The 16,217-nt window shown below is 41.4% G+C and overlaps 1 protein-coding gene across 1 annotated transcript in view; it reads left to right on the forward strand.

Annotated features, from left to right (window-relative positions):
- Positions 1–958: 958 nt before the first annotated feature.
- Positions 959–16,217, forward strand: part of NRG3 (neuregulin 3) — a 576,649-nt gene continuing 561,390 nt past the window's right edge. Inside the window, exons 1-2 of the mRNA XM_036337388.1 lie at positions 959–1,088; positions 1,426–1,555. Of these exons, the coding sequence (XP_036193281.1) occupies positions 959–1,088; positions 1,426–1,555 (260 nt within the window). The remainder of the gene's footprint in view (positions 1,089–1,425; positions 1,556–16,217) is intronic.

Here is a 16,217-nt window from a genome sequence, read left to right on the forward strand (position 1 = left end):
TAGACAGGCAAAATTCCACATGGCCTATGTCTTTCTTTGCCCCCCTATGGGATTTTGAGTTATTCCTATGGGAATGGGGCTCCCAGAGGAGTTTTAGATGTTGAAGGACAGGAGTGAATCTCCTTTTAGGAAGATCACTGCCCCCTCAGTGTGGATGATGGCCAGGAATGGCTCATTGCAACCTCCGGGTAGTAAGCAGGTACAATTGCCTGTGCTGGTGAATATTAGTGTTAACGTAGGTCTGTGAAAAGGAAATTAAAAGAGCTCAAAAGCGAATCATTTTCATCTTTGACTTTTAAAATATATTGTTCTGAATGTGAGATTAGTGCTAATACACTTGTTGCTGAAAACGTGAAACTAGAATGTCTACACGTGATAACAGAGTCTGTGTCTAGCAGACAGCACATACTTATGGCTAGTTTTGTGTTTAGGAAGTAGATGTAGATGTGTTGCTTAGTTGAAAAAAATGTAAGTAATTATGATTTTAAAATACATGTTTAAGATAATGCTTAAAAAATGGCAATAATTTGGTTCTGTTAAATAATCACCAGAAAAAAATTTCACATTAAAGATTCTGTTTCAGAATTTGGAACATTTGCATTTTAATTACATAACAAAAGGATAAAGTGAAGGGATAATTGGCTTGGCTATTAGCCAATTACAGCTATAACTGAAAAACAAAAATAAACAATCCAAAAACCTCACAGAAACTGACAATGGTTTCCACAAACAGTCACAATAGACACTGATCAGATGTTTGATGACATTTGGCAACACTAAATGGACGGGGACATTGTTTCAGTCCCGCACACAATGTGTTTGTTAAAACTGAAATTAATGAGAGCAGATTGGAGGAGTTTGAAGGGTCGTTCGGTTTTCACAGCGAATGCATCCTCAGATAAGGCTTGTCTCCAGTGATGCCAGTTGTTAAAACCTCATGGAGAAATAAGACAATCCAATGCAGTTTGTCCAGGCTGCTATAACAGTACCAAAGACTGGGCTACTTATAAGGAACAGCAGAAACTTGTTTCTCATAGTCCTGGAGGCTGGGAAGTCCGAGGTCAAGGTGCCTGCAGATTCAGTGTCCGGTGAGGTCTTCCTGTTCATAGAAGGCCGTCTTCTCACTGTGTCTTCACATGACCCAATGGGCAAAGCAGGTCTTGGATTAGTCATGGCCTAATCTCTGCCAAAGGCCCTTGCTTCCTAATACCATTACCTTGGGGATTAGGTTTCACTGTATGAGTTTGGAGGAGGTCACATCCAATTGCATTTTTTTCATTACAGGGGAGGTTTCATCCAGTCCGTCTAGCGTTCCCATAGTCAGTGCCAGGAGAGGGCCTCTGTGCGGAGATGCAGGGCAGTGACAGGAGCCGGGGGTGTCAGAACGCACCACTGACCGCACCGATCTGTGTGCTTCCCTTACAGACACCACCACATATGCCACCGAGCGGTCCGAGCACTTCAAGCCCTGCCGAGACAAGGACCTGGCCTACTGTCTCAACGACGGCGAGTGCTTCGTGATCGAAACCCTGACCGGATCCCACAAACACTGTCGGTAAGCCATTGCGGCCCCTGGCCCGAGTCAGGCCCTCAGAGAGGCCTGGCGGGGAGGGGAGGTGCAGCCCCTTGAATATACAAGGAGATGCCTACAGTCCGGCTGTTTGAATGGTGGAATCAAGAGTCTTAATGGGAGAAGGGAGAAGGCTGGTATCTTTTGTATTTGAGAAAGATAAAACTGAATGAAAGTAGACAAGATCTGAATTTTACCTGATTAAGTAAAGGGCGATTTGTTTTAAGGACTACCAACCTGATGGGAATAATGGTTCACTCCCTTTAGCAGCCTGTGTTTTTGGTGTGGGTCTTAGGCACATGTGTTCCCACTTGAAGGAATCCCTTCTTGGAAACCTTTAGACCAGTGGTTCTCAACCTTCTGGCCCTTTAAATACAGTTCCTTATGTTGTGACCCAACCATAAAATTATTTTCATTGCTACTTCATAACTGCAATGTTGCTACTGTTATGAATTGTAATGTAAATATCTGATATGCAGGATGGTCTTAGGCGACCCCTGTGAAAGGAACGTTCGACCACCGAAGGGGTCGCGACCCACAGGTTGAGAACCACTGCTATAGAGTGTGGCACGACAGAGAGAACTGCAAATCTGAGACCTGGCGTCTCAATGTCTGCTGTGCGCCAAACCCCAGAGACTGTCACTGTGTCCAGTCCAGGCAAACGGCGTCTTCCTTTGCTTCTGCCCCGTTTATTCATTTCGGTACATTTCCGACACCTCTGATGATGAAACGCCCTCCAGCAGGCGCTTGCAAATGGAATCGCCCTTCTGTTGTGGCCTGGGTAGAGAACTACTTAGGGAAAACTCTCAGTAGAGATCAGGAAGGTGTTTAATTGGTTTTGAGAGACATGAGGTTATGTAACTGCTAAAAATAAAAACATGTGGAGATAAACAGTGCACCTGCGGACCCTGCTGCTTTAAGGCTCCGTAGAAGAATCAAATTAGCATCTGAAAATATTTCCCCGCGAGCTTTACTTCCAGCCCTCTCCCTGCAATTTGTTTTCCTTGCAGCTGTTTATGCTTCAATGATCATATATATCCACACCCCTCTCCTCTTTCTTTACTCTTCTCACATGACACAGTTATTAAATTAATTATTCTGAGTCATGAAGCATGGAAAATTATGACTTTGCTCTCTCTGTTGCTATTATAAAACTTGACTGTTATTAAGATGACACAGAAATGCATGGTAGAGTTGCGAACTGAGAACGTGTCAGTGACACTTGCCTGGCGCCCTGGGCCAGCCTCGCTCCAGGGCGATGAGCTGCCACAGTGTGCCGGGTCCCAGGTTTGGAAGAGCTGAGAGGTGATAGTGGCAGGTCTCTGTAAACGCTACTGCGCATCGCATGTCAGGTTAACAACTGTGACCTTCTCACCTCGCCATGGAGGTTTTCCTGTGCCTTGGGCAGTGCCATTACATGTACCCTGTTCATAAAATGTATATCCTTTTCCTGTTCTCTGTGACCCTGGGTTGGGGGTGAAGGGATTGGGAATGGCTCCTCCTTGCATTCCTCTCCTATTGTTACATTTGTTAGGTCGGCACGGACACAGATAGGAGACGCACGGGTGACTTGGAGACCTCAGGGGCAAAGCCAAGAATGAGCTACCCTTTGAAAGCATGGCAAGCTTGCACACTCTTACAGATATGCAAGCACATGTTATAGCTACCTTGGCCAATCTCAGGGCGCACGGTGTGGAAGTGGGCAGTGAAATCAGTTGAGTTTCAATTCCTAATGGGTTAGTGATGGGGTGGGTAAGTCAGAGGTCTCACCTGGAGCAGTGACTTTTCTGATGGTGTTTGACCCCGAGGATAGTATGCTGGCTGGTATGACTCAATTTTTTCTAAAGATGAGAGGTTGAAAGATGTCTTATTCTCTCTCAACATTCTTCCTCATTATATTGTCTATTAGTTCATGGACATAATTTGCTAGGCTTTTGTAACAAAGCACCACAGATCGGGTGGCTTAATAGCCAGGATCTATTTTCTCACAGTCCGGAAGTCAGAAGCCTGAGGTCAGGGTGCTGGTGGTGATTCCTTCTGAGGCCGTGGAAGAGGGGCGCCCTTCCCGCTCTCTTTTTGGCTTATAGGAGGCTGACTGTTTCCTGTGCCCTCTCTTTGTCTTCAGTCTGTGCATGTCTGCATCCAGATTTGCTCTTCTTATAAGGATACCGGTCATACTGGATCTGGGTCCACTCCCTATTTTAACTTAGTGACCCTATTTTAACTTTACCTCTATAAAAACCCTTTCTCCAGATATGGTCACAGTCTAAGTTTGGGGTTTATGACTTCAACATACGGATGAATCGGGAGGCCCCGCCCACTCTCTGACAGTGGACCTCAGGTCCAGATAAGAGAGCTTTTGCTTTTGTAGATGTGCATGAGTCTAATTGTTTAAACGCAAGCAAGAGATACAGCCATGGCTTAGCTGGAACAATGTCCATGTAAAATCTGTTCAATCATTTTGCATATTTCATCACATTCGACCTGTTGTTTAACATAGTCACAACATAGCTAATCATGACAAAAGACCAGCCTAAAACTGAGTCGGAACTCGAGTAGCTTAATAGCGACCTATAAATCTCCTACTTGTGCATATGAATAAATCACACATCGCATGTGCCCGCTATTCATCTCCCAGACTTTGCTGTTGAATAAAGACTTACATTTCTTCCTACATCAGCCACTTCTAGGACTTCCAATGTAGTCATTAATAATGTGCCATTTTGCACAGCACTCTATTTAAGTGGCGTGTTTCATTCTTTCTTCTCCATTTGACAAATGTTTATTGAGCACTTCCTATCACCAAGATACTGTTGAATAAATACATACAGAAATGAACTTAGGAATTAAATGGCACTATATTTTGTAATGTGCTGGGAGCAAGTGAAATTCTTCATCGTTAGGAAATAAAGAAAACCAGAGAAAGTGTTCCGCATGACTGGCATGCTACTGGGATATCTTTATGATACATGACTAACTGGATTATGTTTCCAGTGAAATTAAACATGAGGTAATATATCAGAGCAACAATGGAAAAGGGTGTGAGTGAATCTAGCTCATTAACTTGTTTACTTTTCCCATGTCTCAAAAGATTAGACATTCACATCTGAGAGAAATTGATTATGTTTTCTAGTATTTTAAGAATAAATCACAGTTCTACGATAAACTGAATCAAACATTTTTTTCTACATAATAATTTTGACCATACTTTAACACTTTTCTGTTTACCAGCCAAGGAAGAATCGTAGCAAAACTAGCAGGGTCATCCCTGATAGAGATTTTGAAAGGAACGCACAAAAATGTTAACAGTGCCAGCCTTGGATAAGGGAGGTTTCATGTGTTTCTATTTGTTATTTTCTCTCGTTAGTGTATTTTCAGATCTTTTCAAAATCCATTTATAGTATGAATAATTAGAAATTATAGAGCAAACCAATGAACATTTCAGAGGAATGCAAAGATTCTAAAACACTGGACAGAGGGATTTTAAAGAATAATAAGTAAATAGGAAAACTTGATCTCGCTGAATTTAAAATATAGTATGAAGTCATAGACCATTGGCTGACTGATTAATAAAAAGAGAACATGGCATATAGTGAAACTTCATATAGAATAAGGGGACATTCATAAATCGGAGGAAAACTGAGACAGTGGCCATGGGGCAAATTTGGTCGACTATCAGTTACAGCCAATCAAAATAGGATTTTTACTTCTTTCTCTGTACCAAAAGTTGTTCTTAATGAATTCATAAGTTTATATAATTAATAAATAAATAAAGTCTTAATGGAAACGGAAACAAATTGCATATTTATTTATGCCAGCAATTGTAAGGGCTTCTTGAACTATAAATGAACAGCATTGTCACAACCTTGACACGTTGTTTTTGACATGAATATTGTAAATCAGAAATGAAATTAAAAGACAGATACATGGTCAGTAAACTGTACAACAAATATGGCAGGTAATTATTTTGAAAAGTCACATAGATGAATAACAGTGACACTAAGTTTTATCCTCAACAACAGGAAAATGGACAAAGAGAACAACATACTCTTCCCTTAAAAAGGAATACAAATAACCAATAAACATGAAAAATACTCAGCCTCACAAAGACATGCAAATTAATCCTTTTGTTTGGCTAGCATACATTTAATTATTTGAAAAAGCAAATACTCTGGTGAGAGTTCAGTAGAAACATAGTCACTATGTGAAGAAGTGCATATTGTTAAATACCCTCTGCAGATAATGTTTCAAAATCTTTATGGCATTTCTAAGAATTTCGCCTGGAAGACTCATATATAGATTTATTTGTAAGGATGTTCAACACAGGTTTATTTGTAATAGAAAAAGAAAATCCTGAATTTAGATGTTTGGACAATTTAAACTGTTTTAAGGACATGGAAATGTTTATTATTTCACATTATGGATGCAAATCAGGTTATTAAATTGCAAAGTTGAACACATAATAATTGACCAAATTATGAAAAATAGGTAAATGAAAATGCTATTAGGTTCACAGCTATATTCTTCTTTGATTTTTATGAATTTTGTAAGATCTCTACCTGGCACATATATTTCATTTATGTAATTCCTGGTTAAGAAGGTTGGCCCCTGCTTCTCACCTATCCATTAAGAAAGATAGATAGTGTCCCTTTCTCTGTTAAATTGAGGTCATTATAATTCACTTTTTTTAAGCTAGGAGAACTTTCCATTAAGCCCTTTCAGATATAACGCAGCCTAGTATATTCGAGTGTGTCTGTCTCTTCTTTTAATTATCCATTTGTACTCTTTATATGTTCATAAGTTTTATAATATTTTTTTCAATACTAAATTCACTTGTTTTGAAATATAAAAATAGGAAGATACATCCTTCATAAATGAAGCTGGATAAAGAAAGAAAGCAATTCCCTAGAAACTCCTCGAATCAAAATATTCTGAATCAAAGCAGGATGCTCTCTAACATATTTATTTATGCTGTTTTAAGAAATTGGGAAACGGTGCTACCTGTAATATATTTCGCTAGAGTCAAAGAGGTAGCCATTGTAACGGAAAAGATTGCTAGGCATTTGTGTGGGCCAACGTGCTTCAAGGCCAAATTTAAGTGAAAAGGATGTGTCTCGTCTGAATTGAAGTTCATTAAATGTTTTACCATCCTTGCTGCACAAATGGATTTTCAAAGCTTTGGAAAGGAGAGCATTTGAGCTGAATTTGACCTGTAGTGATCATTTTGGAAATCAATCAAGCAATTCACTTGAAGATGCTTGAATCAGTTGAAATATGGAACTGCTAGAGAAAGAGGAAAGCTGTCCACTGGCGACCTTTGCCTGAGTCGATGCCTCCATAAAGGGACTGAGGGCCTGGGCAGCCATCTGGGGCAATGCTGGGAGGAACCGTGAGTGGGGGGAGCCACTGAAAGTTGACAGAGCCCCCCAAGGAGTCGCTGGCCTTGTTGTGTTGTGCTCTGCCCCAGTGAGCTTTCAAATCAAAGCTTCCATTTGTAAGAGAGGCGGCTGTGTGCGAGGCGACCATACCCCTGTGATTTAGTGGCTGAAATTGCAGGCCATCCCTCTCAGTGCTTTGGGCTGTCACTTTGGAAATCCCTTAGCTCTCCCACCCAGCGAGGGTCCTCTTTATCAAATGTTCTCCTAAGTGCTCCGAGAGCAGCTAATGACTGTGTGGTTGAAGCAAGTCAGAATGGAAATGGAGTTTTGGCACATTTCCCCGAACTCCATTGACAGGGCAGGACGGAGGCTGAGCCATCTGTAAACCCAGGCAGAGGCCCCGCAGAACGGGATTGAGTCACAGGGGAGGAATCTTAGACGGATTTTCAGCTTCATCAGATGAATGTTCCTGAGAATATTTGCCAGAGCCCAGATGTAATTTGAATAATTCGAAATAGCCACATTCATAACGGGCGGTCTGCTGATTGCATTTGACAAGAAGAAATGAGCCAAGTTATAACCATTCGTCTCGTTCTTTTCCATGGATGAAGTTTGTCAAAATTGTCTCATTAGCTTCAAAAGCAAACAAAGAACAACAACACAATGTACTTAATTTTGCAACTTGATGGCACTTCGGCACTGGTTTGCTTCTTCTAGTGTAATTTGTTTGATTGAACTGGAGTTGGGGTTTTGTTTATTTTTTATCTTCACCGGAAGGTATTTTTCATTGATTTTTTTGTTTTGAGAGAGGGAGGAAGGGAAAGAGACAGAAAGACAGAGAGATTGATGTGAGAAAGAAATACTGACTTTCCATATACACCCTGACCAGGGATCTAACCCCCAACCTTTTGGTGTATGGGACAATGCTCAACCAACTGAGCCACCCATCCAAGGCCAGAACTGGTGTTTTTAAAGGGTTACTGAAATACCATGCAAAATACCAGAAAAGCACATTATTATAAGGAATAATAACATCTTTTAGTTAATTGCCAATGACTTTTACCTTATTTTTATGTGTTTCTAACTTGTTTGGAAGCTCTAGTTGAAGCATGAAATGGTATTTTTTGAGGTGGTTATTATGATGTGGTTATTTTGTTCTATCAAAAATTGAAAAAAAAAGAATTGACATAAATTCGCTTTTCTAAATAGCTCCCTTATGGGACAGGGTAAGAGGTACATGAGGCAAACATGGGCATTCAGGAAGGAGAGATCTGAGTTAACAGCTTTGCTCAGCTTTCCACTGGCTGTGTGAATTTTTTAGCAAGTCATTTAACCAGAAACTTTAGTTCTTTTTTAAAAAAAATTGCCCTGGCCGATGTTCTCAGTGGTTAGAGCATTGGCCTGCCTACTGAAGCGTCTCAGGTTCCATTCCCGGTCAAGGGCACAAACTTGAGTTGCGGGTTCGATCCCTGGCACCAGTTACATGAGGCAACTGATGGATGTGTCTCTCTCACATGGATGTTTCTCTCTCTTCCCCTTCCTCCCACCCTTCCACTCTCTTTAAAAATCAATGGAAAAAATATTCTCGGGTGAGGATTTAAAAAAAAAAAAATCAGCCTTAAAAGGTTAGTGCAAGAATTGAAAACAGCAGCATATAGAAAACTCCAAATGCATGGCTGGCATTATGTATATGATAGACCCTCCCTCTTCCTCCCTCCCACTCACATGGAAACCAAGCCAGAGAATGTTTGCTGGAGTCCCTGGGAGAAACAGTATAATGTCTGCCTGCTTAATTAAGGGGAGTCTGTGGCTTAAAAGGGGCAGACAGGGCCTGCTGAGGGAGTCCTATGTATTTTCTGAGGGTTTAGCCTTCTTACTGCTAATTTTGATACTCTGACAAATTAGCAATTTTCTGTTATTCCTTCAATTCTGCAGCCAAGTCTTGATTTTCCAAGATTTTCTTCTTGTTGACTATAGCTTTAAGAGAAAAAATGTTTTTCATTTCCTACTTCATCAGTGTCTCTGTGACTCTGTTTTCCTGTCTGTTTAAAATGGAGAAATTATATTACTTGAGGGTCCATGTGAGGATTGATGTAATAAGGTGTACCTGTCTGATATGAGCAGGTAGTGAATCTTGGGGAGTATGTGGGGTACAGCACGTGTCTGGTGTGTATGTTGCTGTTTTATCTGCACAGCTGTTCACAGGTCAGTTGATTTGTGCCAGGGCTTCTAGATGGGCACTCCAGTGCCCCAGCACACAGGGTTCAGCTTAGACCCGCTGCGGGAGTTAGCGAAAACTGACGCAGAGAAATTATTTTACAACGTAAGAATGCCCAGTCATGGGCAAGAACACTTTTCAGAATCAAGGGTCATTGTAGTTATTCAGGCAGTAAATTTAGGAGAAAAGAAGGAACCAGACGCCACCTTTTGTTAAGGGGATTCTTGTTGACAATCCTGAAGAGGGGAACATGCAAAATAAAAAAAACAACAACCTCTCATTCCCTCGTAGAGTTCAGGCTATTCTGGCTGAGGACCCTTCGGTGTACCCTCTACAGTAGCCCTTGTATATGCTTCCCAGCACCACTTCCCGCCTGCGCACACAGTCCCTAAAGGCTGGAGCAGCCCAGGGGCCACAGCACAGGCAGAGGTTTATGTGGATATGCCCGGGAGGCAGACGTTTAAGTGGACATGATGGCCTAACCAGGTTTGGTTGAAAATGAAGAGCATCTCCATAAATATGCTGTTAGCTAGAGATGCTCTATCTGTATGGCTAGATGTGAGCCGCGTTACCCGTGGTACCTCAGCCTTGCTGTGCAGGCTTCTCGGGCTAAGATTCCAGGGAAACCTTCTGCAACAGGACAGAGATGGCTGGGTGTTCTGCCCAATCTCCTGAGGCAACCAGGGAATTTGCAATACCCTTGTGCAGTCTGCCCTTTACTAAGGAGAGGACTCTTGTTCTAGCCTAAGTTTTAGATCACTGGGCAGCATTTACACCTTCCTAAAGATGGCATTTCTTTCCATTTCACTTTGGTCTGAGCATTTTAAAGAAAAATGTAAAATCGATTTAAGGAGCAAAGCACACTGTCTTTGTGTAGCTCAGATAAAGGCCCCTCCCGAGTGGAAGGCATTGGCAAACCTAGCTGAAGCAATAAGCCTAGGCTGCCCACATGCTGCTCCTATGTGTGGGGCCCCACGGGGACCCTGGGAGGGAGGTGTACGGTATAAATCAAGCATGTCAAACTCAAAGGCTACCCCGGGCCAAATAAACAAGGTTTACGTTCATGTGGGCTGCAAAAAAACAAAGGCTTCAATTTTCATAGTAGGTTTACTATGAGAGAGACATGGTGAATACAAAGGGCTGAAATAAATGAGTAATCGTTAACATAAAATAATGGAACATTTTAATAAAAAGTAATATTTTTTTCTTGAACATTAACTTACCAGACACTGAATACCTGTACAAATTAATAAGCATAATGCAAATAAACCTATTTTTCTTGTTCTCTGAAAGGGAAATATTTCCTGTTGCGCATACCAAGCAAATCAGTACAAGGCTAACCACAGGGCAATGGGCTGCTAAAATATTCGCTGCTAGTATTAGTGGAGAGAAATGGTGCGCCTGTGCATAAGGCGCGTAAGGGAAATGAATGCAACACGATTATAGTGATCAGTCATTAGCGAATGTTGTAGTTTGTTATTCATAAATATGTATAACAGGACATTGTAAAAGTTAAGTCATGAAATTTTTATTAAAACGTTTCTTACATACCATTATATTGGCTGGGCGGCAAAAATATTCGTTGCGGGCCTCGAGTTTGACATGCTTGATGTAAATGATGAGGCCGAGGGCACTGCTCAGGGCACACAGCAGTGGAGCCCGGACTCAGACTCTGCAGGCTTACTCTAAGATCTACATACTTGGCTTCTCCACCAACCAATCTCTCTCTGCTAAAATCCCAGTGATCCAGGAATCCTGAAATTCCAACTGCTTGAAAATAAAACGTTGAAGATATTCACATACATCTTATTTATATTAACTTCTTAATATAAGTTTCACAAGGATGTGACAAGAGTATCAATCTCTCCTTGTCTTGTAGAAAGAAACTGAAGACAGACTTTCTGAATTTTATTTTGGAGTACATCTCTACAATTCTGTATTTTTTTTTTTAATGATAACAGCTTTTTTGGTGGTTTTATGAATATCAGGATAAGAAAAATTAGCCCTATGTACGCACATGTGCACACACACACATCTATATGGTATACTTCTTAAATATCCGGCATCATCAGGGCATGGAGGTTCAATGGTAAACAAGGAAAGATGGTTCCTTTCTTTAGGAAATTTGCTGTAGGGAGCATGGGGAAAGCAACATAATCTAGCAAGACAGGGTTGTTCCGTGTTGGACAAACCCTGACAATCACTGGCCACTAGAACCATCCCGGGGATGGTAGGGGTCCTTCTTAAACTGGTGAACTTAGAGGGAATGTCTTCATTAAGTGTATTTACATGTAGAACTGCCTTGGCACTTTTTTTCAAATGAGAAACTAAGAATAAAATGTTTAAAAGAAACAGGAAATAAATGAAAGCATTAAACATGGTTTGGTGCCTAACACATTCTATATCACTCATGTCTCCTGTGAATGATATAGAATGTGTTTACACATGTCATATGTGAGCAGTATAGAATGTGTGTTTAGCCCTATCCTACCTACATTAAGAACAAATGTCGATCGTGTACATTGTTTCCATCATTATGCCACCGTTTATTAAGCATTTTCAATGTTCCAGGTCCAGTGAGAGATGGTAGGAATATAGTGCTAAATGTTCTAAAAAAAACTCATAAGAGAGGGTTGGAGATGAGCATTTTCTAGTTCAATTTAATGTGGCAAGTTATGTGATTTGTATCATCCAATCTATATGATCTATATGTACATAGCTCATATCTGCATAGAGGATTCCAAAATCCCAAGGTCCTAAAGCCAGTGAGAGCTTGTGAGAGGAAGAAACTTGCTTTTTAATTGCTTAAAATAATCTCTCAGTGGCATAATCTTATGCATGTTGGTATTCATGTTTTCTACTGTCCTGGGGGTGGGGGGGTTAGATGCATCAGATTATTTTTAATAAACCATTTTAATTTCAAATAAAAATAAATTTGCATTTGGAAGATAAGCCTCCTCATTTCTCATTTTGAAGCTTGCACTCCCTTTTTCAACAAAGGCATGGAGAGTTAAGCTGCTATCAAAGAACATTCCCTTCACACTCCAGAAAGGAAATTTCAGAATTATTTTAGATGAAATTAAAAATAATCAGTTTCATGTTATAAATTCTTTATGCCACTGGTCACTTATTCTCTGAATTATTGCCTCTCTTCTGTCCCAATCGTTTGCAGAAATATTGGGACACAATGACATTTTTTATTCCATTCCCTCCAACTCTGAATTTTAATGGTGAGTGGAAAGAGCAGATAAGAGTGTGGTTTTTCAAGCCTAATAAGTGTCACATCGATTAACATATGAAATCAAGATTATTTTTCTTTACCCAGATTTATCTATGATTTTACATACACACATGAAATATATGAAAAATCAGTTAATAGCTATAATCTAAAAGTAAGTTATTAACATCTTAGGTATAAGAAATGATTTTCCAGTGCTAAAATCTTGCTAAAAATGTAAACATCCCTTGAAGGATATCTTGACCATCAGCCATTGTTAAATTATTCAGGGAGAATGCACGGGAGCTACATTAGCGATACTTATTGGCATGTTCAAGCAAAATGTCCTACGCATTCCCAACTAAAACATCTTTCTTTCTCTAGCAGAGCTGCCATGAGGCTCAGATGAAAGTAAGTTAAATATTGAGGGCTTACCCTCAATGGCTCAAGTAGCATTTTGGTGTGTTGGCTTATAAAGTGACACACACGTACAGAAGCAGCCCGAGAAAGGAAGGTTGTACGAGTTCCTAAAACAAAGCTGGCTTTTCAGTTCCTTCCACTGCTTTCTTATTTAAACACCCCAGACACGCAGTTGAAGTTCGAGCTGACATCAGGGAAAGGAGCTCTTTCAACTGAAGAGCACATTAAATAAACAGACCCCGGGCTTCAGGCCGAGGGGTGCTCCACGGTGGGGGTGCAGACACCGACATGATGGCAGGAGGCCAGCGTGCCTCGCCGGCCTCCCTGGCATCCTTTGGCAGCACACTGATCCCAATGACCCTGTGCTCCTGAAGGGCAGAAATTCAATTAGGAGCTCTCAGCTCTGCGCCTCAGGAGGGAGGGGTGGCTGTGGGGGGCTCCACGGCTGGAGGGACCATTCTCCAGCAATTATAAAGCAGAGGCTAATAGTAGGGCAGTTGAGAGCCAGGGAACTTCAGGTGGAAAGAACTAGCAGAAAGGATGCGCTGACAAAGCAGCTACTTCAGATAAGCTCATAGTTTTGCTGGTGTGGGGTGTTCTCCTGAGCTAATCTCGAGGCACAATTGAAGCCACGAGGAGGCCTTACGCTGTGACAAGCTTTTATTTCAGGGCCCTGGAAAGCTCTTCCCTTCTCCCTGGGTTAGCATATATGAATGATATCATAATTACTTTAATGATATGAAATAGCAGCTTTGATCTCTTCCAACAGGCTAGCGACGACAACATTATGCGGAGGTATGAAATGATTCATTTGTGTGTAAAGCTTGTTCTATTGTATCTTCCCATTCACCTACCTGACTTGTCTGCCAGGCTGTGAGTTCTTTGCTTCTAGTTCTTTGCTTCTTTGCTACTCAGCAAAGATAAATTTTATAAGTGAAAAGAACCCTAGACAATACCTACTACCCCATTTTTCAGAGGGCAAAATTTGAGATGCTAAGTAGGAGGCAACACAAATGCCAATCACCATCTTCTATTTCACACCTACTAAATGCAAGGCAGACATTTCGACTCATTATACTGTTTCGTGGCTGCCTAGCTAGTCCTCATATCCAATCTGTGAAGAAATGCACTGTCCCCATTTGATGTCCAGAAAGAAGCTGTAAGAGGGAAGGTAGCTGATTCAAGAACATCCAGCTTGCCCTTGCTGGTTTGGTTCACTGGATAGAGCATCGGCCTGCGGACTCAAGGGTCCCGGGTTCGATTCTGGTCAAGGGCATGTGCCTTGGTTGCGGCCGCAACCCCGGTGGGGGGTGTGCAGGAGGCGGCTGATCGATGCTTCTCTCTATTGATGTTTCTAACTCTCTATCCCTCTCCCTTCCTCTCTGTAAAAAATCAATACAATATGTAAAAATAAAAGAACATCCAGCCAGTAGGTGGCAGGACTGAGCACCGGTCTCAGTTATGTTTGTCTATCAAGTTCTTTCTTGATCTTTCAACCTTTTCAAACTTTATTATAAGAATTGCTGAGGGCCATGGTTAAAAATATAGATTCCCAGGGTCCTCCTCCGAAGCCTCTGATCTGGTCTTAGGATGGCTCCCAAGATTGGGAACCTGTGAATGAAACTAGTGACTCTTAAATGCGAATGAGGGGAAGTCCCTTGGAGATTTTTTTCAACTGTGGATTCATGCTCCGTAGGTCTGGCTGGGGCCTGGGATTCTGTATTTCTGACAACGTTCCGATGGTGCCGGTGCTGCTGGGCCACGGCCCTCACTTGGAGCAGTGAGGAACTGCTCTCAGCACACAATGGGCCCCCGTCCCCATAATTCTGCCTCTAGGAAATCTCATCTACCCATAAGCAGGTCCGTAATTATGTCTGAGCAAGATTTTCTGCCCACGCTTGAGAATATGTTTGTGAAGCTTCTGAAAAACCCTTATTTTTCTCTACTAGTTGTCTCATTAGCTCATGAATCTGCCAGCGAAGAATCCCTGGTACCTGCAACATGACTTTGTCCTCTGGTGCAATGCCCATCTCATCCACAAGTTATGAGCCAAATGTCTCACCGGTGTTCTGTTATATCAGGGAGGGCGATATATTCCACATCTTCAATCCATAGGTTTAGGCTGGACATTTAGTATTCTTCCCAAGAAGCAGAACTTTTGTGTCAGGGGAACACGTTCTCCACAACATCCAGAGAAATGTTAAAGGTTGCCAATAATCACATCACCCCAGGAATTTTGTTCATCCAAGATAACTCATCTGAGGCTCATGTGTCTACATAATTTTGAAAGTTGTATATATAATTTCCTAACTAAGAAAGTCATTGTGTGTAAAGATGACAAAATGCTAAGCACATTTTACAATGGAAGACTAAATTTTCAAAAGGACACCTTTGATTTCTCAAAAACGATGTTCTAAATCTAGGCTTTGCTGCTTCCTAGCCATGTGACATTTGTGATCTCAGCTTCTGTGGGCCTTAATTTCTTCCTTGTGAACAAGCATGATTGCAGCTAATTCTGCAGGTCACTTCCAGTTTTAAAATCAGCCAGAGCACAGCGATCTATTGCATTTTCACCTGTGTCAGAAAATACCGTTTGACTGCATTTCTCTCAGTGAAAAGCAGGAGGATTTCAGAAAGAGCAACCTTTTGCAGAAGAAAACATAGCTGTCCTGTCTTTTGAAGTACGAAAATGAAATGCTAAATTGAGGAGGGCATGGCTGTTACAGAGAAGGGGCACAAAGCAAATTGTTCCTCACCAGTGCATGCTTTCAGACTGCCATGTCCAAGTACTCACCCAAAGAAATCTTTTTAAAATCCAGACTCTGATTCAGTAGGCCTTATGCATTTATTATACAGATCCATTCATAGAAGCTGCCAGTTCATTCTCTGGATAGGCAGACATAATAAGTTGCCTTATAGCAAACATTATTTTATTATTTTATTTCAGCAGACCCTCTTGATTTTGAAGATGCACCCACAGTTCTGTAGGATAAGGGTAAATGGGGTGTGTGTGTGTGTGTGTATGTGTGTGTGTGTGTGTGTTCACTAGCCTGCCTCTTCCCCAGGCCCCTTGGGATGTAAAATTGTAGAGAAGAATGAAACAGTATAATATAAGTAGCTCAATATTTTTTAGGAGAGAAAATCAAGAATCCATATTATACCAACCCAAGTCCAAGTTCAATGTGAAGGGAACTTGTCTGGGAAGAGCAGAGTGATCCTATTGAGATTCACAGCAGGGATGGGCACCAAGAGCTCCAAAGGTGAACTCCCAGGGAGGAGGGGGTGGGTAGTGGACAGCAGACTCCACATGCAGCTGGAGACTAAGCTGATGCTGAGTTTTCAGATAGTGGCAGTGGAGCATTCTCTCCTGGCTTCTCTACTTCGGGCTTTTGAGTGAGAGTTTTTTGTTTGTTT

Source organism: Myotis myotis, unplaced genomic scaffold, assembly GCF_014108235.1.
Source record: "Myotis myotis isolate mMyoMyo1 unplaced genomic scaffold, mMyoMyo1.p scaffold_m19_p_15, whole genome shotgun sequence".
Taxonomy (NCBI): Eukaryota; Metazoa; Chordata; class Mammalia; order Chiroptera; family Vespertilionidae; genus Myotis; species Myotis myotis.